The 25,292-nt window shown below is 28.1% G+C and overlaps 3 protein-coding genes and 1 non-coding gene across 5 annotated transcripts; 3 read left to right on the top strand and 1 right to left on the bottom strand.

Annotated features, from left to right (window-relative positions):
• Positions 1–240: 240 nt before the first annotated feature.
• LOC103570049 (uncharacterized) lies at positions 241–8,479 on the top strand. Its single transcript, XM_053742457.1, has 15 exons — positions 241–1,188; positions 1,744–1,942; positions 2,368–2,482; positions 2,781–3,030; positions 3,488–3,646; positions 3,724–3,808; positions 4,706–4,848; positions 4,935–5,072; positions 5,538–5,684; positions 5,797–5,989; positions 6,366–6,480; positions 6,851–7,094; positions 7,176–7,331; positions 7,964–8,048; positions 8,118–8,479. Exons 1-15 carry the CDS (start codon positions 1,024–1,026, stop codon positions 8,408–8,410), a joined length of 2,487 nt encoding a protein of 828 aa, XP_053598432.1. The 5' UTR covers positions 241–1,023; the 3' UTR covers positions 8,411–8,479.
• Positions 8,462–10,155, bottom strand: LOC103569899 (NADH dehydrogenase [ubiquinone] 1 beta subcomplex subunit 9). The gene is made up of 3 exons (XM_008547442.2): positions 10,049–10,155; positions 9,699–9,869; positions 8,462–8,879 (listed from the first exon to the last, which is right to left on the bottom strand). The coding sequence occupies exons 2-3, from the start codon at positions 9,809–9,811 to the stop codon at positions 8,552–8,554; spliced, it is 441 nt and encodes a 146-aa protein (XP_008545664.1). The 5' UTR covers positions 9,812–9,869; positions 10,049–10,155; the 3' UTR covers positions 8,462–8,551.
• Positions 10,156–10,185: 30 nt separating this feature from the next.
• LOC103569902 (exportin-7) lies at positions 10,186–19,447 on the top strand. 2 transcript variants are annotated; one of them, XM_008547444.2, is made up of 14 exons: positions 10,186–10,292; positions 11,384–11,624; positions 12,859–13,025; positions 13,137–13,361; positions 13,430–14,592; positions 15,021–15,165; positions 15,232–15,379; positions 15,464–15,623; positions 15,715–16,117; positions 16,235–16,397; positions 17,483–17,560; positions 18,481–18,674; positions 18,862–18,989; positions 19,080–19,447. In XM_008547444.2, exons 1-14 carry the CDS (start codon positions 10,278–10,280, stop codon positions 19,177–19,179), a joined length of 3,330 nt encoding a protein of 1,109 aa, XP_008545666.1. In that variant the 5' UTR covers positions 10,186–10,277; the 3' UTR covers positions 19,180–19,447. The 2 variants fall into 2 exon arrangements, with proteins under 2 accessions (XP_008545666.1, XP_014297472.1); XM_014441986.2 differs by lacking the exon at positions 10,186–10,292 and having other exon boundaries at positions 11,351–11,624; positions 16,235–16,373; positions 19,080–19,445.
• Positions 19,448–21,147: 1,700 nt separating this feature from the next.
• On the top strand, positions 21,148–21,219 carry Trnaa-cgc (transfer RNA alanine (anticodon CGC)). Its single transcript has one exon. It is a non-coding gene; the product is annotated as a tRNA-Ala (tRNA).
• Positions 21,220–25,292: the final 4,073 nt, after the last annotated feature.

Raw genomic sequence — 25,292 nt, 5'->3', positions numbered from 1 at the left:
TTCTTTTAAAATATTCTTCTTGTATCCTCCGTCAACTGTTAATTTTTACAATAAATCTCACGTTGAATAGTAAATAATTAAAGAAAGAAAAACATAATAATGTAATTTTTACAACCAGGAATTCCGGTAAAATTCAAGGTCGACAGTTAAAATTTAAACATGCTGCCGATTTTTATCATTGAATGTACCGAGACTATAAAAACAACTTCGCGATTATTTTTTCTTCAGTTATCGCTCGATTATCATCCACTCATATAAAAAATTATTCTCTATAATAAAACGCCTCTCTCGGGAATTCCGACATAATGGAAGCCCAAGTGGACGTTCGCTAATTAGTTTTTAATTTGTTTACTATCTACTTTTTCTTCAGCAAGAAAAAAAAATCACTATTGTATGAACAATTACTTATAATCAGTTCAATGCTAACGTGTAAAATTATTTCGTCATCAGATTATCGCGTTAGCTGCAAGCGAAAATGTCAATTGTGATGTGGGTGCAGTAAAAAAAAATTTTATTTAAATTCAAATATTAAATTAATTTTAAATATTTTAAAAAATTTTAATTTTGTGGTGATCTCAGTGGGAGTAAAAAAAATTAGTAAATTAAATTAATTAATTAATAAATAAATAATAAACAGTAAAAAAAATTTGTTTTATTAATTTACTCAATTTTTAAATGAAGTGAAGGATTTTGCGGGAAGAAAGGTCATAGGGAGATGAGTGAGATAAATAAATAAATAAAAAAACCATTATGAGGATTTAAAAATATGATGATCAAGGTGAGGCAGGCAACACCAAATAACTTTTTTATTTTTTTTAAGATGAAAAATAATAAGAAATAAAAATATCGATATCAAGTATCAGTCTTTTTCAACGTACGATCAAAGACGCACGTGATATTATTTCTTCTCATTTCATAATAATTTTGTGAGCTGAATAGACACGTGTTAATGTCATTTTACACAAATTAATTATTGTGGTTTTTAATTTAAAAAAAAAAATAGTTAATTCAAATTTTTAAAAAATGAAATACATTTCGTTATTTATTGCATGCATTTTACCGTCAAATGTACTGACATTTAGTTTGTTACGTGAAGTGTTTTTTCCAAGATATCCTGTGTTAAATCGTGTAAGGAAAAATGATTCTAATCAAGCGAGACTTATTGATGAGAATGCGGTCTTAGACTTTGTAAGTATTTTTTTAAAAAATCTATTTATTTATGTGTGGAAATAACAATTTTTTCAAATTATTTGCTAATTAAATGAATATTTAATAACTAGTCATCATGTTACTGCAAATAATAAATAAGTTGAATTATATCTACATACAGTTAAAATAATTAGCATCCTGTATAAATAAATAACGCTTACTGTCTTTAGTGCTATCGTGTTATTTTAAAAATTATTAAAATAAATTCACTAAAAAATTTGGCCGATGTAAAAAAAAGTTTATAAATAATTTATAAAAAATTGATGCTATACAAGATTTTAAATGCCGCGATAAATATTCATTTGAATATTGATATTTTTATCACCAACAATAATCATAATTTACTAAAAAAATTAACGCATTATCTTCATTCAAATACAATTTTTTTTCGCACTTTTGCAATAAATTATAAACGTTACCCTACTTAATATTGATCAAGGATATTTTTTACACTATTTTTTAATTTGTAATAAAAAAGTAGACTTTAATTATGACATATGAAATAGTTTAAAAAAAACTTTATTTAAATTAAAGGTGGGACTGGTAGAAAAACACGGATATCCGGCAGAAGAACACAATTTGAAAACAGAGGATGGGTATAAAATAATATTCCACAGGATACCTGGCAGTCCAAAGTCAAAGTCAAGTAAAAAAAAAAAAATAGTATTTCTTCAACACGGACTATTAGGGTCATCGGATTCATGGGTTCTCGTGGGACCTGATAACGACCTTGGTAATTATTTTATTTTCCATACTACGAGTCCTTAAAAATAAAACCTGTTTGTTTTTAAAGTCATATATGCATACAAACATATTTATTGGCATACAAATTTTTTTTTTTTTTTTACGACTTTCTTCAATCGAAAGATATATATTTTGTCATATAATTGCCAATCGTTTCCTGATTCAATAAAATAAAATGTTTTTTTTGGCAATAAAGTCTCAATAGTACGGCCGAGACAGCGAAATTTCTTATTAAAATAAAATTAGCTGTACAACGTGGGTGAATTTCAAGGTAGACTAGTGTAGTGATGGCTCTGAACGTACGGCAAAAAAGTACCTACATTGTGTGTCATATGTATTACACGACAAATACAACAAGTGTAACGAAAACACTTGAACCTTGAGTGTTTAATTTTTTCACTTTCATTTGCACAGCTTTTATCCTGGCAGACGAAGGATACGATGTCTGGCTTGGCAATGTCAGGGGTAACTCTTACTGTCGTTCACACGAAGAATTATCAACAACAAGTCGTGACTTCTGGAAATTCAGGTATTAATTATTTATAATTAATTAACAATAAATTTTAAAATTTTATTATAGTGAATATTTTTTTTAAAACGTGAGAAAATGTAAATTTTTTTATTAGAAATCGTAAATTTATAATAATAATGTTTAGTATAAATTTATTGCGAGTCAAGCAAATAAATCTGTAATTTAAATTTAATTAATAGATAAATCGTAGAATTAAATTATTTTTTTATTTTATAAAATAATAAATTACCTTAAGAAGACAATTCGTGACTTGATGACTATTATGTTAATTTATTTATTTTTTTTTTTTTTTTAGTTTCCACGAGATCGCATTGTATGATATATCTGGAATGATAGATTATGCATTGAATGCAACTAACGAAAAAACAATTTATTATGTCGGTCATTCAATGGGTTCGACCGTGAGTTATGTACTTCTGTCAATTAGACCAGAGTACAATGACAAAATAAAATTGGCAATAAGCCTTGCACCAGTTGCTTACTGGAATGTTGTTTCTGAACCATCTATTTATAAAGTTCTTGAAAGAAATATTGATTACTTAGAGGTAAATTAATTAAATTAATTAATTAAAAGACTTACATTTTTACTCGTCCTGGATTCAAAGAGCTTCCTAAAGTCAAAGGAGTGTATGAGTTTTTTTTATTGCCAATTGTGGATTAGACTCATTTTAAAGCTATGAATTTAAAAAAAAATCTGTATATCGGTTGAAAATCTGTACAGCGAAGTGATTTTGGAGTGAACTAGATCGTATTTAAATCTGCATTCACTCCGATTCGGAGTATAAATATTTAAAAAATCTCCCCTTTAAAGTAAATCTCACTCTGAGGGGATTAAATAAATACACAGTTATCCGCACCACATTCACTTCGCATTCACTCTGGATTTGATATACGTTCACTTCGAAACTTTTTCACAGTTCGATTTGTAATAAAAAAAAAATTATACGTCCTTTTGACTAGGAATTTATCATTCTTATCAATAAATTTACTGTATTTATTTAGTCATTGTCTGAATCAAATGGTATCTATGATATATTTCCACAATCAACGAATAATGCAATGATTGCAAAGGAATTGTGCCGTGATAATGCTATTACACAGCCATTATGTATCGACTTACTCTTCGCTTTGGTTGGAGCTAATCCGTATCAATTTAATGCTGTATGTTTATTTAAATATTTTTATAATAATAATCAATACTAATTATTTAAATACATAGATTTTATATTTAATTGCAGACTATTTTGCCACATATTTTAAGTTACGTTCCCGCGGGAGGTTCAGTTCGAATAATTCATCATTACGGACAAAATATGCGACAAAGTATGTTTTATTTTTCTTCAATTATTATCATTATTATTTTTATTTGGTACTCTAGTAGCATTTTTAGGGAAGAAATATAAATTTTTATTTTCTCACAAAAAAATCTGAAACCAGTTCTATTAAATTATGAGGTAAGACTTTCGTCCGTCAGATGTCAGATGTCTTTTTCAAATCTGTTGCAAGAAATTCGGGTTAATCGCGTGAAGTCTGACTGCAAATTTGCTGCAGTCTTGAATTTTAAATAATTTACCGTAAAATACAGTATTTCAATGCAAGTTGGCTGCAATTTACGGTAATTTAAAATAATACATGGCAAGTTGCGGAATGTTTACTGTAAGTACCGTATGCTTTTTTTTATTTTTACAGTTATTACAGTGCAATACTTCACTTGACGGTAAAATACCGCTGACTTGCTGCCATTCTACGGTAAATTACCACCCTCCTACTTCAAATTTATGGTAAAATTCCGTAATTTTGCTGTGAATTACCATACAATACCGTAATGCAGATCCGCCAGTGATAGTACTTACTTTTACTGATGGCGAAATAATTTGAATTTAATAAATTTATAATAAATATCTTGGTTATGAATTTCTGCAGAGACACTTCTAGATTTTCGCATTTTTAAATAAAAAAATCATAAGTAAAATTTAACTTTCATCTGAATAAAGAATACTATTTTAAAATTTAATGCAAAGTACTTGGGAACGTTCGTAAAATAATTTGCTCAAGACAATGCTAATAAGAATATAACTACATTTATTATATAACATTCAATAAAATAATTATATTTTGATTATTAGAAAAATTGCCTACCAAAATAAGTAAAAATTATTAGCAAATAAATTATCACGTTCAATTACTATTTCTATTAATAATTAAATTTATTAATTACAGAAACATTTCGTCAGTACGATTACGGTTACGCCGACAATTTTAAAATTTACGGCAAAAAAAAACCGCCACTTTATGATTTGAAAAAAGTAACGACAAATTTTTCGTTAATTTACGCAAATAATGACATTCTTGTTCCTCAAGAGGTGATACTAATTAAATAATTACCAATTAAGAACTTATTATAACCGAAAATTATTATTAAATAACTAATTATTTTATTTTTCAACAGAATGTATTTGAACTAAAAAGAAGATTGCCAAATATCGTGCACTTTGAAAAAATAAACTACGAAACTTTCAATCATCTTGATTACCTCTGGGCACGAGATGTTAAAGAACTTCTGTACAATAGAATAATAAAACTTTTTTCCCAGTATTAATTATAAGATAAAAAATAGGTTAATTAATTATGTTATTTGTGACAGTAGGAAAAATCGAACTGATTAATCATTCAATGAATCTGTTAATTTTTTCAAGTATTAGTTATAAGAAACTTGACTATGTAAGTTTTTTTTTGTATCCATAATACAAATTGACTGCATTAATTAAAAAAAAAACCGTTAAATTCCAATATCATCAGTCAGGTGTCCTTACAATATTTAATATAAATTATTACTTATCATTCTAGTACAAAGTACACTTTAATCCTATAATTTAATGATTATAAAAACATCATAAAACGCATAGAAGTAACAGACACCGTCTATTGCACAACCTAAATCATACACTATCCATTTCACATCTCCAACTATCTTCTTTCCAAGTGAAATCATTTCATGGGTTACTTTTAAGTGCATTAATACTATTTATCTATTGTACATACTCTTATTATTATTCCATACATTATGAAAATAATAACTCTATTGTTAATAACGCAATCAATAGAATTAGCGTCGAGTTTAGAATTATTGCCGCATGAAAAACTTATTAAAGTACGGACTCCCCAAGAAGCTAATGGTACCAAGTTTGTACTAGACTTTGTAAGTGTAATTTAAATTGTTTTTACTTAATAATTAATGTGTGTAATTTATTAATTTATGGAGTTTTTGAGTGACGTGAGATAAATTAATAAAATTATGATTTTAATTTAAGATTGGACTTGCGAGACAGTTTGGATATAAAGCGGAGCAGCATAATGTGACGACGAGTGATGGATATATTTTACAGATATTCAGAATTCCTAATGGTAAAGAGTCGGTTGGAGTTGATAGAAAACCGGCAATTTTAATCGAACATGGATTGATGGCTTCTGCGGATATTTGGGCGACGATGAAAAGATCGCTTGGTGAGTGTTTAATTTGGCAAAGTGATCTATGGTACTGACTGCAGACGAGTAATCTAAACAATTTTTTTATTTGAAATTACTTAAGATGGAAAAAAAAAAACACAAATTTCTTAGGACTGACATTTTCACGTCTTATTTATTTAAGAAAACTTGGCCTTGAAATAAAATAAAATTAATCTTGTCTTTTTAAAAGACATCTTTATGACATCTTGAAGTTGTCTTTTTGCTACTTGGGTATTTTCAGAAATTTTAAAACCATTTAAAAAAAGCTTGTCACTAAGTTATATTTTTCAACGATTTTTTTTTACACAGGATGTCAATTTAAATCTTATTACTATCATAATTTATAAAAAAAAATTAATCAAATGAATTACAGCTTATTTTCTAGCTGACGCGGGCTATGATGTTTGGATAGGAAATGTAAGAGGCAATTCTTATGGTCGTGCTCATCAAACTTTATCACCTGATAACCCTCTATTTTGGAATTTCACGTAATTCTCTAAAAACTTGATTTTTTTTTTACAGATTTTTCCACGCTGAGTACGTTTGTGCTTCACTGCATATATCTTTTAAAATATTAACTCTACGATGTTTTTCAATCAGACCAAAGTTGTAAGAAATTCAATTTCCTACAACTTTTGTGTCATTGGAAAATATCATAGAGTCGATAATTAAAAAGTTACAGTCGTTTGAACGATTTAATATCTTATTGATCTTAATTATATAAAAATTAGACTTAATGATATTTTAATTAGCACTACTCTACTCAACGTGTAATCTTTGAAAAAAATTATATAATTTTTAAAGCTTTTTTACAATTAATAATGAAAACTATTGAGTAATAATTATTTAAATTTACAGATTTCATGAATTCGGAGTAATAGATTATCCAGAGACAATTGATTATATACTTGAAACAATAAACCAAACATCATTAACATACATCGGTCATTCAATGGGAGGAACTTCTGTTTTAATATTACTATCTGAAAAACCCGAGTACAATGAAAAACTAAAAGTGATAATCACTTTATCACCATCCGCATACTGGAAAGAGAAAATTCCTACAAGACTATTTTACCTGAGTTCAATTTATCACATTGGAGTATCTAAAATTATTGCAAACATCTAATCACATAATTAACAAAACTATAAAAATACTAAATAAAATTAATTTTTTCAACAGAAAGTTATTGACCCCACGGGTTTGTCTGAATTTATGCCACAGAGTGCTTTGTTTAGGGACTTATTCAAGAATTTGTGTAAAAAAAATAATATCATGGATCTTTGTGTAGCTGGAGTGGAAATTTTAACTGGTTATGATTATGAACAGAATGATAATGTAATTTTAATTTTAATGAATTATTTATTAATTGTATCACGTTACTGATTCCAAAGGGCGTATGACTTTTTTTCATAGCAAATTGTTTGGTAGACTTGTTTTAAGCTAAAAATTAAAAAAAAAAACAATTTTGAAAGCCAAAAGGGCGCATGACATTATGTTCCCTTTTGATTTTCAAAATTTTTTTTTTAATTTCGAGCTTCAAAATAAGTCTTCAAATTTGTAATGAAAAAAAATCATACGCCCTTTTGGGTCTACACTAAAAAATTGGGAGTAAATTCGGAGTGACTACGGATTTTAATTCAATAAAAATTCACTCCGTCACTCAGAGTTCTGGAGTTTTTAAAAAAATTACTCCGCATAAGAAGTAAATAAGGAGTTTTTTTTTCAGCAGAGTGATTTCGGAGATCTAGATTTTATTTAAAACCGCATCCACTCCGATTCAGAATTTTGAATATTTAATTAAACTCCTCTTTGGAGCGAATTATAAAAGTTGGTTTAAAGATGCTAGTACATGGAATCAGCAAAATATTAACAATAAATTAATTACATTAGATAGGAATCAGATATGCCTTCAATTACATTCAAAGTGTCAATATTAATAATAATAATAATAATAATTTATTTTTTAGGATGAAATAATGTATTTAACTTATTATTATCCCGCTGGAACATCAACAAAAACAGTATATCACTACTGTCAAAGTGCGATAAGTGGTAAAAATAATGAAATTAAATCTTAAATTGTAAAAGTTAATCAATTACTAATTAATAAAATTAATTTAGGTGATTTTCGTCAATTTGATTATGAAGAAAATAATATCTATTTCTATGGGCAAGTAAAGCCACCTGCTTATAACGTAAGCAATATAGTAGCGCCGATAGTAATTATTTACGGTGAAAATGATCCACTGAGTACTTTAACTGACAATAAAGAATTGGCAAAACGTGTAATGCATAATGTGACTCTTGTAAAGCTTGATTATCCAAAATTTAGCCACTTGGATTTTGTGAAAGCTAAAGATATCAAAAAATTACTTTACCCTACATTGATGGACGCTGTATCAAAGTATAACTAAAAATGTATATATTAATTAGTAGGAAATAAAATTTGTAAATAACTCGATAACTTGTAATGTACATTAACTGTATTTTTAATTGAATCAAGCTACATTAATAATAAATTTAATATTAAAAGATATTTCTACAATAAATATATTTTAATGATCAGTATCGAACTTTTTCTGAGCATCGGGGAATTGTTTATCGAAAAGTTTCATGTATTCGAGCTTACGTTTTTCTCTCAATGCAAAGTACTTTGGATACATGGCTTTTTCAGTTGGATGCCAGTAATCAAGCACCCAGTCTGGTGGTTCCACTTCACGTTCATAGGCAACTCCGTTCGGAGAATCAGCAAAGTACAAGGGTGATGGATGTATTATTTTTTCTAACTCCGCCTCTCCCTCTTTTAGTAGTTGTTTGGCTACACGCAAATCTTTTATATCTTTATTTTTATCAAATCGCGCACGTAAGAGTACTGCCTCATATCTAAAAATATTTTATTAATTACCAATTAAAGATGTGGAAGGTTTCAAATTAACTGTAAGATAAAAACCCAATTATTGATAGGGAATCAATTACTACTCAAGGGATTTGAGGGTATTCTCAGACAGGGACTCCCACTTTTTAAAACTTTTTAGTGACTCGTTATAAGTGTATTCAAATTTTAACAATTAATTTAAAAAAATTAAAGACTTAATTAAAAAAAAGACAACTTCACCTAAAAATAAAATTTTAAAAAATTTACTTACGATTTTCATCAAATAGGAGTTAAACAAAATTTGTTGAATAAATTTAAGCCAACAAAATTTGAATTATAAAATTGACATGAAGATTTTACTGGAATTTATTTTCCAAATTTCGTTTAACTCCTAATTGATATTAACTGCAAATAATTTTGTTTTAAACCCACACCTCAGTGAAATTGTCTTTTTCCAATTAATGCTTTAAGTTTTTTTTAATTAATTGACAAAATTTTGACACACATGACAGCTGTCATTGAAAATTTTTAAAAAGAAGAGGCACTGTCTGACAATTGTCCTAATTAGAGTAAATAATTCATGATCTTGAAGTAGACAATTGACAATTTTCAGATTTTTTTTCAAAATGAATTCCAAAAAAAAAAAAAAAAGAACTAAACATATGCACATGAAAAAAAAATTCAAAAAACTAGTCGAAATTTTTGAATTACTTTTTTTATAATTTACAATTTTTAAAAAAATAAAAAAATTATAAGACATCAGCTAATTTCAGTATCGTAATAATTCGAGATTTTACCTTACAGATAACTAAATAAAAAAACCATACCTGTAATCAGTTTGTAAAAAAATCCAAGATTCATAATTACGAAGAGCGCGTTTGTAAAGACTGCATACTTTTTGAGCATGAGTTCTAATACCTGTTGGTACTGCGTGTGCCATTATTAACTAATTACTTAATTGTTCAATCCTTCCGATATTGATATAAATCAGCTGTAACCTACAACATATATTACATAAATTAACACAACCCAATCAACATCAATATAACCAACTAAAAAATATTTAAAAATCATCAGCATTGAGGTTAGCCAACAGATTTCATTTTTAAATTACTTCCCATTATTTTACCTCTCAATCTTTATATTTTAATTTAAATTTCAGTTCAAAATCACTTACCATACAAATTATTTTTCTTTATTTTACAAGATAATTTAAATTTATGAGTTCTCTCCCTGGCTGCAGTTCTTAAAAATTTCTACGTTTTGAAACGGAATATGGACCGTTTCTAAAATCTAAAGCTAAAGTACACATAAATCTATGTATACATATATATATATATATGTATGTAATGTAGATATTGTATGCTTTCATGCCTTCAGTATAGAAATGCTGCTAAGCTGCAAAAATGGTGGATGAGCAGGTGAGTTTGGAATAAAAATAAAATGATAAATTAAACAATTTAATAAAACAAAATAAATAACAATATATATTTATAAACAATTAATAAAGTATTTTATAACGTAATTTATAATAATATATATATAATAATAATAATAATAAATAATATAAATTATTTATTAATAAATAAGCGGCGTAACCTTTGGATTCATCTGCCGGATCCGTAATCACTAGCGACTTTATGTTTTTATCTTAATGACAATCAAAACATAGATTGTTTACGTTATGCTTTTATTATTATTATTACAAATATATATATTTAAATTTTCACTAGAAACTATTTAAAAAAACTAACAAATTTATGATTTTTAAAAAACGCGTTTTTAAAATCCGGCTCCGATTTAAATTTTTTAAAATTAATTTAATAATAATTACAATTATTATTCATTATTATTATTATAATAATTAAATTCAAATAAATGAAATTGTTTACTCGATTATTATAAATATATATATATTTTTTTAATTTAGAAACAAATAATTACTGCGCGTTAAATATTTCTATGTACTGGTGTTGTCACAACAAATAAATTATTTTAGTTTATTTTTTGGACTCAGTAATTGTAAATAAATAAATCAAGTGATTTCTGTGTTGTATTATTTTTAAAATAATTATTGTTAATTAGTTCACTTTTATTATTTACTATTTATTATAATTATTGTTGTTATTTATGACATTAAAGTTGCCGCCCTTGAACAAAAATATTATAACCTATCATTTAAATGGTGAATTAATAAATAAAAAATAAATGAACGTAAACAATTTTATCATTTATTTTTAATCTTATCATTTAGTATTTTAACATTAGAAAATATTTTATTATTTTTTAAAATTACAAACTAACTTTAAATTACTGTACAATAAATATTTACTTTAATTTCTATATCATTGTGTTCAATTATTTTATTTTGTACATTAACTTAATTTAAATAGTTGCATTGATAAGTGAAATTGCAGTAATAAATTATCGGGTTGTGATTTTTTTTTAATGAATGAATGTATTAATTGATAGATTGTAATAAAAAATATATTAAATGTATAATAAAATGCAGGAAGTACAGCAGCTTGAGTTGCTGTGCAAACAATTGTACGAGTCTCAAGATTCAGCACATCGTGCTGAAGCTGAAAAAGCACTTGTTGGTTTTCAAAATGCACCAGACACACTCACTAAATGTCAATTATTATTGGAAAGAGGGGATTCTGCTTATGCCCAATTACTGGCTGCTACAACATTAACTAAATTGGTATCAAGATCTGCTCAGGGTTTGAGTTTGCAGCAAAGACTTGACATCAGTGAGTAGATTTTTAAAATAAAATATATGACATAGTAAAGCTCGCGGATATTTGACAATTTTTAAAACTTTTAAATAAAATAAAAAATAAGAAATTCATGTGTAGACAATTCAAAAGTCAGTACATGAATTTTTTAACATTTTATTATTTCAATTAGTTAATGCTTTTATTTGTAATTTAAAAATTTTATGTCTGCTACATTTACACTCGTAAAATATATACTGTAATTGTGATAATAAAATAAATATGAAACTGGAGGTAACAGACATAAGAAATTTTTTAAATTTATCAGCAAGTTATTTGCGAATAAAATTTTATTTTTTATCATATGCACAGTAATTTCCAAAAGTTTTTTATGTGCAATTTTTTAATTTTTTATATACATATTTTATATCTTTATTTAGAAATAATCTCTTAATGTCTGCTACTTCCGGTGTAAATGTGAATGTAGCTGACTATTAGAAATGTTTTAAATTTTAAAATAAATATAATCTAAGTAACACTTGACTTTATGACATCTATAAGATAGCAGTTTTGTTGAATATCAGACACCAAAATGTTGACAACAATCAGAAATTAACGTCACTGAAAAAACGTCTAGTTAAAAGAATTGACACAAGTGACGTCAAAAAGTAAATTACAAATAATTGTCAAATAAGTCATCATCTAAAGCATTTTTTAGTTGAAATGAATTTTTTAAGACGGAAGACAAACAAATTTTCTATGACTTCTAGAACCAACATCTGTACGTTTTATTTATTTAAGAAAAACTTGACTTCGACAAAAAAATTTACCCTGTTCTTTTAAAGGACAAATTTATGACATTTTCAAGCCTCTCTATGCTACGGCAATCCAAGTAACATACTTGGCTTGATGACATCTATAAGATGACAATTTTAAGCTGTTTTTTGACCTATCAGACACCAAAATATTGGCAACAATCAGAAATTTCTGTCATCAAAAAATTTCTGCTTAAAAGACTTGACACAAGACGTGACGTCAAAAAGTAAATTACAAACAAGTGTTAAATTGGCATCTTAAAGTTGTCTCCGCTCCTTGGGTTCAAAACAAAAATTTAAAAATGCCTATTTAAATAATTTAAAAATTAGTACGCGCATTTTTTTAAATTTCATTATTTAAAATTTATAAATTGTCTCATGTCTGCTGCATTCACTCACTTTCAGTGTTATAAATAAATATCAATAAAAATATATAATCTGTCAATGTAATTTAGGGAATTATGTATTAAATTATTTGGCAACGAGGCCAAAATTACCGAATTTTGTGATACAAGCACTAGTGACATTATTTGCAAGAATATCAAAATTGGGATGGTTTGATTCTGATAAAGATGAATATGTATTTAGAAATGTTGTTGGAGATATTTCAAAATTTCTTCAGGTACGTTAACTATTCTTATATTTAAGCCAAATGTTTAAATAACTTATGCATTAATCTTTATAATTACTATTTTATTTTATAAATAAATACACATTTACATTTTTTTTATAGGGATCTGTGGAGCATTGTATGATAGGAGTACAATTACTATCTCAATTGACCTGTGAGATGAACCAAATTTCTGAAGCAGATGCCAACAGATCGCTAACGAAGCACAGAAAAATAGCCGGTAGTTTTCGTGACATCCAATTATTTGAAATATTTCGATTATCATGTTCCCTGCTCGGCACCGCGAGAGAAAATTGTAAAAATTTAAATTTTAATGATGAATCACAGGTAATTTTATTAAATTTTAATTATTAATTAATATTTATAATAATAATAATATTAATTATTATATTTAGCATGGACTAATGACGCAGTTGTTACGCCTTGCTCGTAATTGTTTAACATTTGACTTTATTGGAACGTCAACGGACGAAAGTTCTGACGATTTGTGTACAGTACAAATCCCAACAAGTTGGAGACCAGCATTCCTCGATTTCACGACATTAAAACTTTATTTTGACTTGTATCACAGTCTCCCTAATACATTGTCATCATTAGCATTATCGTGTCTAGTTCAATTAGCTTCAGTAAGACGCAGCTTATTTTCAAACACCGAGAGAGCTAAATTTTTAACTCACTTAGTAAACGGTGTCAAGCACATACTGCAAAATCCTCAAGGCTTAAGTGATCCTGGTAATTACCATGAGTTTTGTCGTTTATTGGCCCGACTTAAAAGCAATTATCAGCTGGGTGAATTGGTAATGGTTGAAAATTATCCTGAGGCAATTCAATTAATTGCTAAATTCACAGTTCAGAGTTTGCAAATGTGGCAATTCGCTCCAAACAGCGTACACTATTTACTGAGTCTGTGGCAACGTATGGTCGCCTCGGTGCCATATGTAAAAGCGACCGAGCCCCATCTGCTGGAAACGTACACACCGGAAGTATCAAATGCATACATAACATCACGCCTTGAATCAGTGGCTGTCGTAGTACGCGAAGGCTTAGAAGATCCTCTTGATGATCTTGGTATGGTACAGCAACAACTCGAGCAATTGTCTGTGATTGGTAGATGCGAGTACCAAAAAACTTGCACGTTACTGGTCCAGTTGTTCGATCAAGCGGCCCGGGCATACCAAGAACTTTTAGCACAAACGGGAAACAACAACCCGACTCATCAAATTGAAATAACAATCCAGGAAGGCCAATTAACGTGGCTTGTGTACATTATTGGCAGTGCGATTGGTGGCCGTGTGTCATTCAACAGCAATGAAGAACACGACGCCATGGACGGCGAGCTCGTCTGCAGGGTATTGCAGCTGATGAATCTCACGGATTCCGGTTTGTCTCAGGGCGGATGTGAAAAACTCGAGCTTGCTATGCTGAGTTTTTTTGAACAGTTTCGGAAAATTTACGTCGGTGATCAGATACAAAAAAATTCGAAAGTCTATCGCAGACTGTCTGAAGTATTGGGTCTGAGTGATGAGGCCATGGTACTCAGTGTTTTCATTCGTAAAATGTATGCAATTATTTTGTTATTTAATTTAAAGGCATTTTCAGTCAGTGCCCACTTTTTAAAAATTTTCAGTGACAGCTGTCATAAGTACATTAAAATTTTATTAATTAATTAAAAAAAAATTAAAACCTTAATTGAAAAAAAGACAATTTCGCTGAGATATAGAATTAAAAAAACAATTTACTTACAGTTGTTATCAATTAGAAGTTTTAAAAAATTTTACTGAAATTTATTTTTCCAATTGACATCAATTGTCAGTAATTTTATTACTACTGCGTTGTCCTTTTTTAGTAAAGATTTTTATTTTTTTAAAATTAATTTATAAAACTTTGACAATTGAATATTTTTAAAAGGTGGGGGTCATTGTCTGAGAATGTCCTTAATTAAAGAAAATATTTATTTTTATTTTAATATTTACCCTTTTTTTTTAGTATTACGAATTTAAAATACTGGGGACGTAGAGAACAAATTATTTCAAGGACACTTCAATTACTAACTGATTTATCTGTAGGGTACAGTTGTGTTCGTAAACTTGTAAAACTTGAAGAAGTACAATTCATGTTAAATAATCACACTGTACGTATTCATTGTTATTATTAATTAATAATAATAAATATATAATATTTACAATCATTATTGCAGAGTGAACATTTTCCATTCCTGGGTAACAATGTAGCAGTAACGGAAATGCGTTGCAGGTCAATGTTCTACACATCATTGGGCAGATTATTGATGGTAGATTTGGGTGAGGATGAGGAGAGATTTCACACATTCATGTTACCCCTCACAGGTACAGTACAACAATAATTTAAAATTTAATGCCCAGCAATAAGTGATGATGATTAACGTAAATTTGTTACTTATTTTTTTATAGCTGCTCTCGAGAGTCTGGGTCAGTTAATGGGCGCAGCTAATACCCCAGTATTTGCAGCAGAGGAAGCTAAAAAAGCTTTGATAGGAATAGCACGTGACCTACGTGGTCTTGCGTATGCGTTTAATACAAAGCCATCTTACATGATGTTGTTTGACTGGATGTATCCTTTTTATTTTTTATACTATAAATTATTTCTTTTTTTTTTTTTTTTTTTTTTTATATATAGTTTTTATTTCTTAACACTTTATTAGATATCCAAATTACACACCCATTTTATTGCACGCCATTGAATTATGGCACCATGAGCCGCAAGTTACGACGCCCGTATTAAAATTATTTGCCGAATTGGTACAAAATCGTAGCCAACGGCTTCAATTTGACGTATCGTCGCCTAATGGGATACTATTATTCCGGGAAGCTAGTAAAGTAATATGTAGTTACGGCAATCATATATTAAATGTCGAAGTACCCAAGGATCAAATTTACCCGCTTAAACTTAAGGGAATAAGTATTTGCTTTAGTATGTTAAAAGCCGCGCTATGTGGGAGCTACGTTAATTTTGGTGTCTTTCGGCTGTATGGAGACGAAGCATTAGACAACGCACTAAATACATTTGTCAAATTACTGCTCAGTATACCTCAAAGTGACCTATTAGTAAGTAAACAATAATACGGAAAAACAAAACAATAAGAGTAAATACGTCAATTAATTAATACATTAATTAATTGACTATGACAACAATAAATTTATTTAATTGTATTTTATTACTAGGACTATCCAAAATTATCAGCAACGTACTACGTGTTACTGGAGTGTTTGGCCCAAGACCACATGGCTTTTCTGTCAACCCTAGAGCCCCGAGTTTTTCTGTACATCCTATCGAGTATCAGCGAAGGCCTAACGGCACTAGGTGCGCTTAAAGACTCCTATACAGGTCTGTGCGGCTGATTCTATCTTATGAATACTCTATATCCTCTTTGCCAACTATAAGTCGACATTTATTTCATCTACGATGCCTCAGAACCCCTACAGCTCGTGATACATGAACCTTTTTAAGTACACTGTTGATGCGAGTTATCATGGTGGTATTTAATCGATAACACGCCATGGGCTTTGCTAAGTTAGTGCTTGGAATGTTTATAATTGCTCTATTGATAGCTCTCAATATAAAAGTAATATTAAACCCTCCGTCAGTCGCGCGTTCTCGCCACCCTTCAGTCATCACACCATTTATTTAATATTTCGGTGTTGCCAAGTATCATAACTGATTTTCATAAATTAAAACCACACAAGCTCTTACGACAGGACAACTGTAATTTTTTTTTATAATTTTTTTACTATAGTAGAAGAAGTCATAAAATTTCAAAAGACTCGGAAATTTATTTTATTTTTAATTAATCTTTTAATGAAAATTGCGGCGCTGCGCTCATAGAGCGACGGACGAAGGGTTAATGTTTTATAATAGTACTATGCACCTCGTTAGAATGAGTTTTCGCTGTCAGATAAATTTAGAGACCAAGAGGATTGGAGTGCATAAGAATTACTAGTTCACCCGTAAATAAAAATCAAAAGTATAATTTATTTAAAAAATTTTTTTTTATAATCCGGTTTACAAAAGCTTGTCATCATTCTCATATTTTTGCCCACAAGTTTCCGGATTATATCCTATACTTCAAATATTGTCTTCAATTGTCGTAAATTACGGGTCTAGCACTTGCAATCAGCCGCACAGCTGGAACATTATTTAATTATTAACATGGTTGAATTACCACATTAGCGTAAGTTGGTCATCTACACTAATTTATTAATTAAACGCATGAATCTTTTATTAGTATGATTATTATTTTTATTATTGATATTATTATTATTAATCTTACAATAATGATGCCATCGATCGCAACATCATGTAGTCCCATCTAACGCTACTACGACCCAAAAGATTATACATATATGTACATGTGTTTTTTTTTAAATTAAAAAGTTTGCATGCAAAAAAAATAGCGGTTAATTTGCTTTCAGACACCATGGTCTGTACGGGCTGTTGTGCGACGTTGGATCATATTGTTACATATTTATTTAAGCAGCTTTCACAAAAAGGTAACAAGACAATTTAATTTTTATATCATTTTCATGATACCAGCATCGAAAGTTTCAGTGTCTACAGCCAGAAAGAAGAAGATTTCAGTCCAATGTCGCGAATTAATATTAGCGTATGCGTGAATTGCGAATGCCCAGCCAGCGGCAGAAACATTTTTTCACCACACCTGCATTGAAAGTTTAAATTCCTGCCCTGTTTAGACGGAAAAAAGTCGTTCTTTTCTTTTATGAGGGAACAAATGATAAAAATTAGCGCATGCGCCATTCTTCTCACAAACAGAGCCAAAAATTTAAACTTTCAAGTACAGATCTGGTGGAAAATAGTTTACACACCACGGAGAAAGGTCGGACGTCCCAATCCGAGTGTTTGCCACCGGGCAATTATACACGCAGGTTGGAATGTCCTACTTTTTTCCCTAGGTGTGTAATATACTAGTGTTCCGTCCCTTGGAAAGAATCAAATAATGTCTTTGCTCGCTGACCGAAGACATTCGCAATTTAAACTCTGATACTTCTCATTAGTTTAATAGTAATTTTATTTACGTAAATGACAGTTCTGACTTTGTGATTAAGTTTTATAAAAATTAGTGTGAATAATAAATAGTATTTATAGTTTCTGCTTAATTATAAATTACAAATGACAATTTACGCTTACGCTGATAGTTGATGACACCATTGGTGTTAAAATAGCTTGTTTCTGACTGACTGCTGACACTGAAACTTTAAGTTCCAATGCAGGTAATCATGAAAAATATAATGTGTAACTAAGAATGAGACACGATTTCACGCCGCAGGTGTGTCAACCAACTTCCCCTGGTCTGAAATCATTGCGTTTCATCCCTTGTCACACAATATACTATCAAATTTAATAAAATAAATAAATAAAGAGTTTTAATATTTTCTGTTCTTATTTAATCTAGCTGGAGTCTATCCAGGTAAAAAAAATGCTGCAGTAACAGCCGGCGGTGAATTATTTTTACAAGTACTCAAACAACATCCTGAAATATTGCAACAAATACTGAGCACTGTTTTAAATGTGATAATGTTTGAGGATTGTAGAAATCAATGGAGTATGTCAAGACCACTTTTAGGTCTCATATTACTTAACGAAGAGGTATTCATAGTTATCATCAAATATTAATTGTATTAGTAGAAAATCCTTCGACTCCACATGTTTAAATATTTTAAAAAAATTATTCTGACTGGTTTTTGCCGCCAGTAAAATTTAAAAAAATCAGTCAGGAAATTTTTCACTGCCTGTGATTAATTTATAATTACAACAATTTCATTATTAATTGCAGTATTTCGGTCAATTGCGTGAAAATATAATAAGAAGTCAGCCAGTAGATAAACAAGCGGCAATGGCGCAGTGGTTTGAAAACTTAATGGACGGTATCGAACCAAATTTGTTAACAAAAAATAGAGATAGGTAATTAAATTTTAATTAAATCATTTTTTATTAATTACTATAAGTATAAATTAATAAAGTTTATATATTTATATATTTATGTCAATGTAGGTTTACTCAAAATTTATCAATGTTCAGGAGAGATATCAATGATTCCCTTAAAGGTCCGAATATGTCTGCCAATTCAACCAACGATATGATGACTTCGTAGTGTTATTAAACAAAAAAATGATAAAGAAAAAGAAACTATGAATTCATTGTACCTTGATTTAAATAATATGACATTGCCTGCCGATAAATGAATCAAATGCACGTATGTGTGTATGTGAATGTACGAGTGATTAAGAAAGAAAGAAATGATTAAAGAAAAAAAAAGTTTTTGAATAAAAAAAAGAAATAATAATTAACAAGTGAAATTTATTAAATTTAATTAATCAATCACATTATTTTTTTTTCTAATTTAGCCACAGAGTGAAGCGAATGTGGACTGCGGCCTTAATGCTGTTTGTGATAGTGGATGCATGTTTCAATAAAACATTTTATTAATTGATATATATATATTAAGGTGTCCGTTATTTCCTAAATTAAATTCTTTTACTTAGCCATGATATAAATCATTTATTTGTGATCCACAAATAATAAAATATATTTCAATGCCGTTTAATTCTGTCCATGTAATGATTCCTATTTCAGTACAATGAGAAAAATTTTATTACTCGCTTACAAATAAGCGTACAGCTGTAACTAATACACATTTTTGAAGAAAATTTACTGCTCTACAAAAAAGGTTTCCTATGATTTTTTGATAAATCTAATCGTTTAAGAGATATTGAAGTTCTAGTTGAAAAAAAACTGAACTTAAAATTTTGCTGTAATGATACAAAAAATTATTTATATTTCGAGCGCGAATATCTCTTTAATACTTAGATTTATCAAAAAAACGTAAGAGACCTTTTTTGTAGAGCGGTAAATTTCTGACAAATTAATGTATGGTGTATAAGTATATATTTTTTTGCTAAAGAGTTACAGAATTTTGAACGAAAAATATTATTTTTTAAATATATCAAACTTCGGCATTCGATATCACCTAAATGGTTGGATTTACGAAAAAAATATAAGAGACCTTTTTTGAAGAGCGGGAAATTTCCTTCAAAAATATGTATTCGTTATAGCTGTACACTTATTTGTAAGCGAGTAATAAAATGTTTCTCATTGTACTAAAATAGGAAAGTATCATTACTTAGACAGGATACTTTTTTTATTATTTTTGGGTCACAAATAAATGATTTCTATCATGGCCAAGTACAAAAAATCTAATTTAGGAAATAACGGACACCCTTATATATATATATATATATATATATATATATATATATTAGAAATAACAATAAAGAAGAAATTAAATTAAAGCAAACAATATAAACTTACAGCCACCATAAAACGGACGTAAATCATGTCAATGGACATAAAGATAATAGTGCTCACTTCTTACCGTAATAAAAAAAATACAAATAAATTGATTAATAATTAAAAGAAAAAATAACTTCTCTTTTTTTGAAAATTTACAATTTTCTTAGCGGCAAGTTGAAAACAATTTTATAGTAATAAAATAACAAGCAACTTTTAATTTTCGCTGATTGCCTGTAAAAAACATTTAAAATCCGCGGGGATTTGCTTGCTGATTAACCAATAATTTATTTCTTTTTACCATATTTTAAATTCGCTTTTTCTTACTTACAAATATATAATAATAGTAATATTAATTAATTAAATAAAAATAATATTAAATCATGCGTCGCAATTATTGGGACAATTTTTTTTACTTGACTTCATCTTTTGCAATAAAATGCGGTAAAAGTCTCTGAGACGATATTATTATTCACATTGCATTCGATATATTAATTTTGCTACAAGTTTACTAAGTAAGTAAAGCGCATACTCAAATAATTAGTGTGATACTAAAAGTGAAAGAAATAATTTTACTTACGGAGATTTTAAATAAATTTACAGGCAGTTTTTTGAGTGCAAGTAAACTGGAAGGGAATCTGGGTGTATAGGACATGATTGTATGATACTAAAATTATTTAGTTTCTTTTTTTTAAACAAATAAATCACTATTAAATTATTCAAATTGTTGATTGTGATTTATATAACTCTATGGAACACCAACTAACATCTTGGGGGTGTAACTCAGTGGTAGAGTGCTCGCTTCGCATGCGAGAAGTCCAGGGTTCAAATCCCTGCTCCTCCAAATTAATTTTTTTTTCTTTTTTTTTTTTTTTTTTTTTTTATTGTAAACCATGCAAACATTTTTATTTACTTTTATAAACAATTTTTATTAATTTTAAACGAATAATTTTTTTTAGTTACAGAATTGTTTAACTCAAAATAATATCACAAATATGGAAACTTTGTATTAGATTCTATTATATGGACCCTGTAAAGAATTCTTATATTAAATGCATGAGTAATGTAGCAGACATAAGACCATTTTTAAATTATATATAAAAAAATTAAACAATTAAATTGATAAAATTAAAACAATACATGTATGGAATTTAAAATTTTCTAAAAGTTAACTTTTTAAATTTTCTGTTAAAAAAATTTTATTTTATTATTTTAGTTTTCAAAATTAAAAAATGTCCGGCAACTTTACAGCCATGTCAAGTGCCGAAATCCAAAATTAAAGCACAGGTTTTATTAATTAAAATAAAGTATTTAATTTCCAAAAATGAAGCAGTGGCCAAAGCTGCTACTACCCCATATAAGGACTGTAAAAAATTTTTAGCTTCTGGTGTGGTCGGAATGATTTGGTGTTAAAATTTTCCACACCGGTGTGAAAGTTACACGACGCATTGTTAAATTTTCGACCGTGTGAATTAGATCGTGCACACCACGGTGTAAGTGTGTAAGTTATTCATGAATACTCTCTAATACTTGGTATTTTACGACACTGGGTATTTTATTTTTATTTTAAAATTATCTACATCAATGATGGTAATGATATACTAGTGCTGCAATTTATATATTTTTTGATCATTTTTAACTACAGATTATATCGGACAGTATTTGAGGTAATAACACCGACTGGTGTGAAAAAAAACCCTCATACCGTGTTACAAATACACCGGATATTTCACACCAAAAATTTTTTACAGTGTAAGAAATTTGTTCTTTTTTCCGTCTTAAAATCCGTCTGATATCTTACGTCTGACATCTTATGGATGTCAAAAACCCATGTGTGCGACTTGGTCATAAAAAAAACCAATTGACTTAATACTACAAATGAACGTGTTTAGACTCTTTTGAAAACTTTTCTTGACTCTCCATCAAAATCTCGGTTTCATAATTTTTTTTATTGCAAAATACGTTTAACAAAAGCTGATTTTGAACTATTTCCGGTTTTTTAGCATACATTAATAGTATCAGGATATTAATTGATTTTTCTTAAATTTTCAAGAGTTTAAAAAAGTCCATCGTGTCATGTTTTGAAATTGGGAATAGTCAACTTTTTTTCAAAAAGCCTATTGTCCTCCGCAAGTTGAAACAAAATAAAATTTTCCTCGTCATTTTTATTGACATCTTAAAGTTGTCTCTATGCTACTTAGTATATGTATAAATATAAAATAAATACAATTTGATTATATGAAAAATTTTTTTGTCAAGATTAAATTTTATTTCATCTACACCTGAGCTGTGTAATACAAATTAATCGATGGTGTTATCAATAAATTATAAATAATTTTGTCTCACACTCATTCTGACTAAATATTTTATAAATAAAATTTTTAAAATTGTTATTTTACGCCTTTTTAAATCCAAGACAGTTAATTTCCTTTACTCCCATATTTAAAATTCAAAAATTCTACCCAGCAGAAAAAAAATTCAAACTCTATAAAAATCTAACCCACTAATTTCATAAATTGCTGATTTATATTCGACAGTAATTAAGAAAAATTAATTTTTATTTATTAACAAAAATTACCTGAAAAAATGAAAATTGATCAAGCAAAAAAAAAATTTTCTGTAAGCAAAATAAAAATTACTAAAATATATAAAAGTACTTTATTTATCATCACAATACTTAGTCTTTACATACAATCCATAAATCCACAGATGTTAAAAAAAACCGACATTTGAGTTATGTTACTACCCGCCCAGTTGCTTTATTTACGCATATATATTTATATATGTATATATATATTTTTTTTTTGGTCTTATTTATTTGTTCAAAAATGTATATTTAGATTCGAGATTTAAAGATGTAAGTCCCGACCCATTGATAAGCACTTGAGCAGCAGGAGACACGGAAATTTCTAGCCCAGCCTAGTCACTCCTGCGGCACTAGTACTTAGGAACAGGACAGGATTATAAATACCTATTTTAACAATAATATTTACATTAATAAATAAAATCCTACTACTTCTAGATCCGAAAAATTTATGGAGATCAAACCCAAGAGAAAAAATAAAATATTTGATGGAGTAAAATATATCCTATATAATAAGAACATTTGAAGCCGGAAGAGTAAACGAGATGGACAGTGCAAGCCCTCATTGAACCGACCTCGGTCAGTCATTGAAGCCGCCTACTCCTCATTCATTTCAACAAGTGCCCTCATATCTCTTTATACTGTCCAGTGTTCCTCTGAAAATAAAGAGCCAATTCAATTTAATATATTGTAATACATAAATTCATTCTACATACATTTAATACTTATTTTTTTTTTAATACTTAATACTTATGTCTATGGATTAGCAACAATTTATTTTATTTTTCAGCTGCACTTATTTTTTAGTACGCAGTTAAAAGTGTGTGTGCACACTGCGACAAATGTCAGCATGTGGGATATGTGAGTGAATGAGCTCCTCTGTTGTCGCTGTACTGTCATCGTTGCCCAGTCTGACCTTCTTCATCTTCTTCTTCTTATTCATCATCATCATCATCATCATCATCATCATCATCTTCTTCTGCTGTAAGTTTTATTCTCTACATATTCATCTACATTGGAGAAAAAAATAAATTATATTAATTTAAATTATATGTTATTATTTTTCAATAGAAAGCTTTTATGACGGATATATGGAAATAATATATAATTTAATTTAATGATAATAAAATTAATAAATAAAAATATGGATAATAAATAAAAAAAAAATAATAATAATAGAACAAGAGGATTATAAAATGGCAATTTAAATATACAAGTGTCGTCTGTGAGATATTTAACGTAGGGAGAGATGATAAAAAGAGAGAGTTATATAAAAGAAGAAACAAAACTCCAATTAACACTAATTCCCACTAATACAAACTTCCCTCCCCAGCTGCAAAGCAGACAGTTACTCCAATTCTTTAAACTCTTATTCGTCTCAAGCTTAAATTTTTGAAAAAAAAAAAAAAAAAAAAATAAATATCTATAAACATCCGCGTATCAAGGTCATTAATAATTAACAATTAATTTGATACTGGTCAGCCGACGTCTGATAATTTTTTATTTTTTTTAAACAACAAATTGAAAAAAAATGCACTTATAGATTTTTTAATTTTCTACAAGCGCATTTTTTTTTTTTTTTTTTTATAATTGGAGTTGGAAAAAAAAAATAGAAACATTTTTAATTTTCTGAGGGATCATATAATTAATGAAATAAAATTAACAATAATTTTGTTTCTATGTCTAAGTAAAAAATTTTTCTCTTTCGCTCCCTTTTTCTCAATATATATTACTATCGTAAACACAAGGTCAGGAAGTCATTGAGATAACAAATCATCGGATATAGAAATACTTATATATGTAGAAAGATATTTTTGGAACAATATAAATATGTAATTTATTACTGTTGTTATTTAAAACAGTAATTAATAATAATAATAATAATAATAATAATAATAATAATAATAATAATAATAATAATAATAATAATAATAAATAATAAAAACGTAATTAATTAAATATATAAATATATACTGAAATATAAGTAAATATTCTCACTGATGGTTAGTTTACAAAAATAATAAAAAATTCTGAGCTTAAACAATCGCAGGAAATATCATGACCTATTGAACTGTAAACGTGTTACCTCGATCTCCACTTGTTGACATTGGCGTTTCACAATTTTTAGAAACCGTATTTTTATTTTACATATATTTTACTATATATTAAACTACAAGCTACACGTTTACTCCAAAAAATTTATCTATTAAAAAAATTACCAGAGTATTTAAATTTAAAAAATAAATTAAAATTAATATTATTATTAAAATATATAAATTACAGTTGTAGAGTTTAAAAAATAAAAATACTCTGACAAGTATGACCACAATGAA

This window comes from Microplitis demolitor, chromosome 10 (assembly GCF_026212275.2).
Source record: "Microplitis demolitor isolate Queensland-Clemson2020A chromosome 10, iyMicDemo2.1a, whole genome shotgun sequence".
NCBI classification, from domain to species: domain Eukaryota; kingdom Metazoa; phylum Arthropoda; class Insecta; order Hymenoptera; family Braconidae; genus Microplitis; species Microplitis demolitor.
The sequence above is the reverse complement of the archived record's forward strand: the minus strand, read 5'-3'. Positions and strand labels throughout refer to the sequence as shown.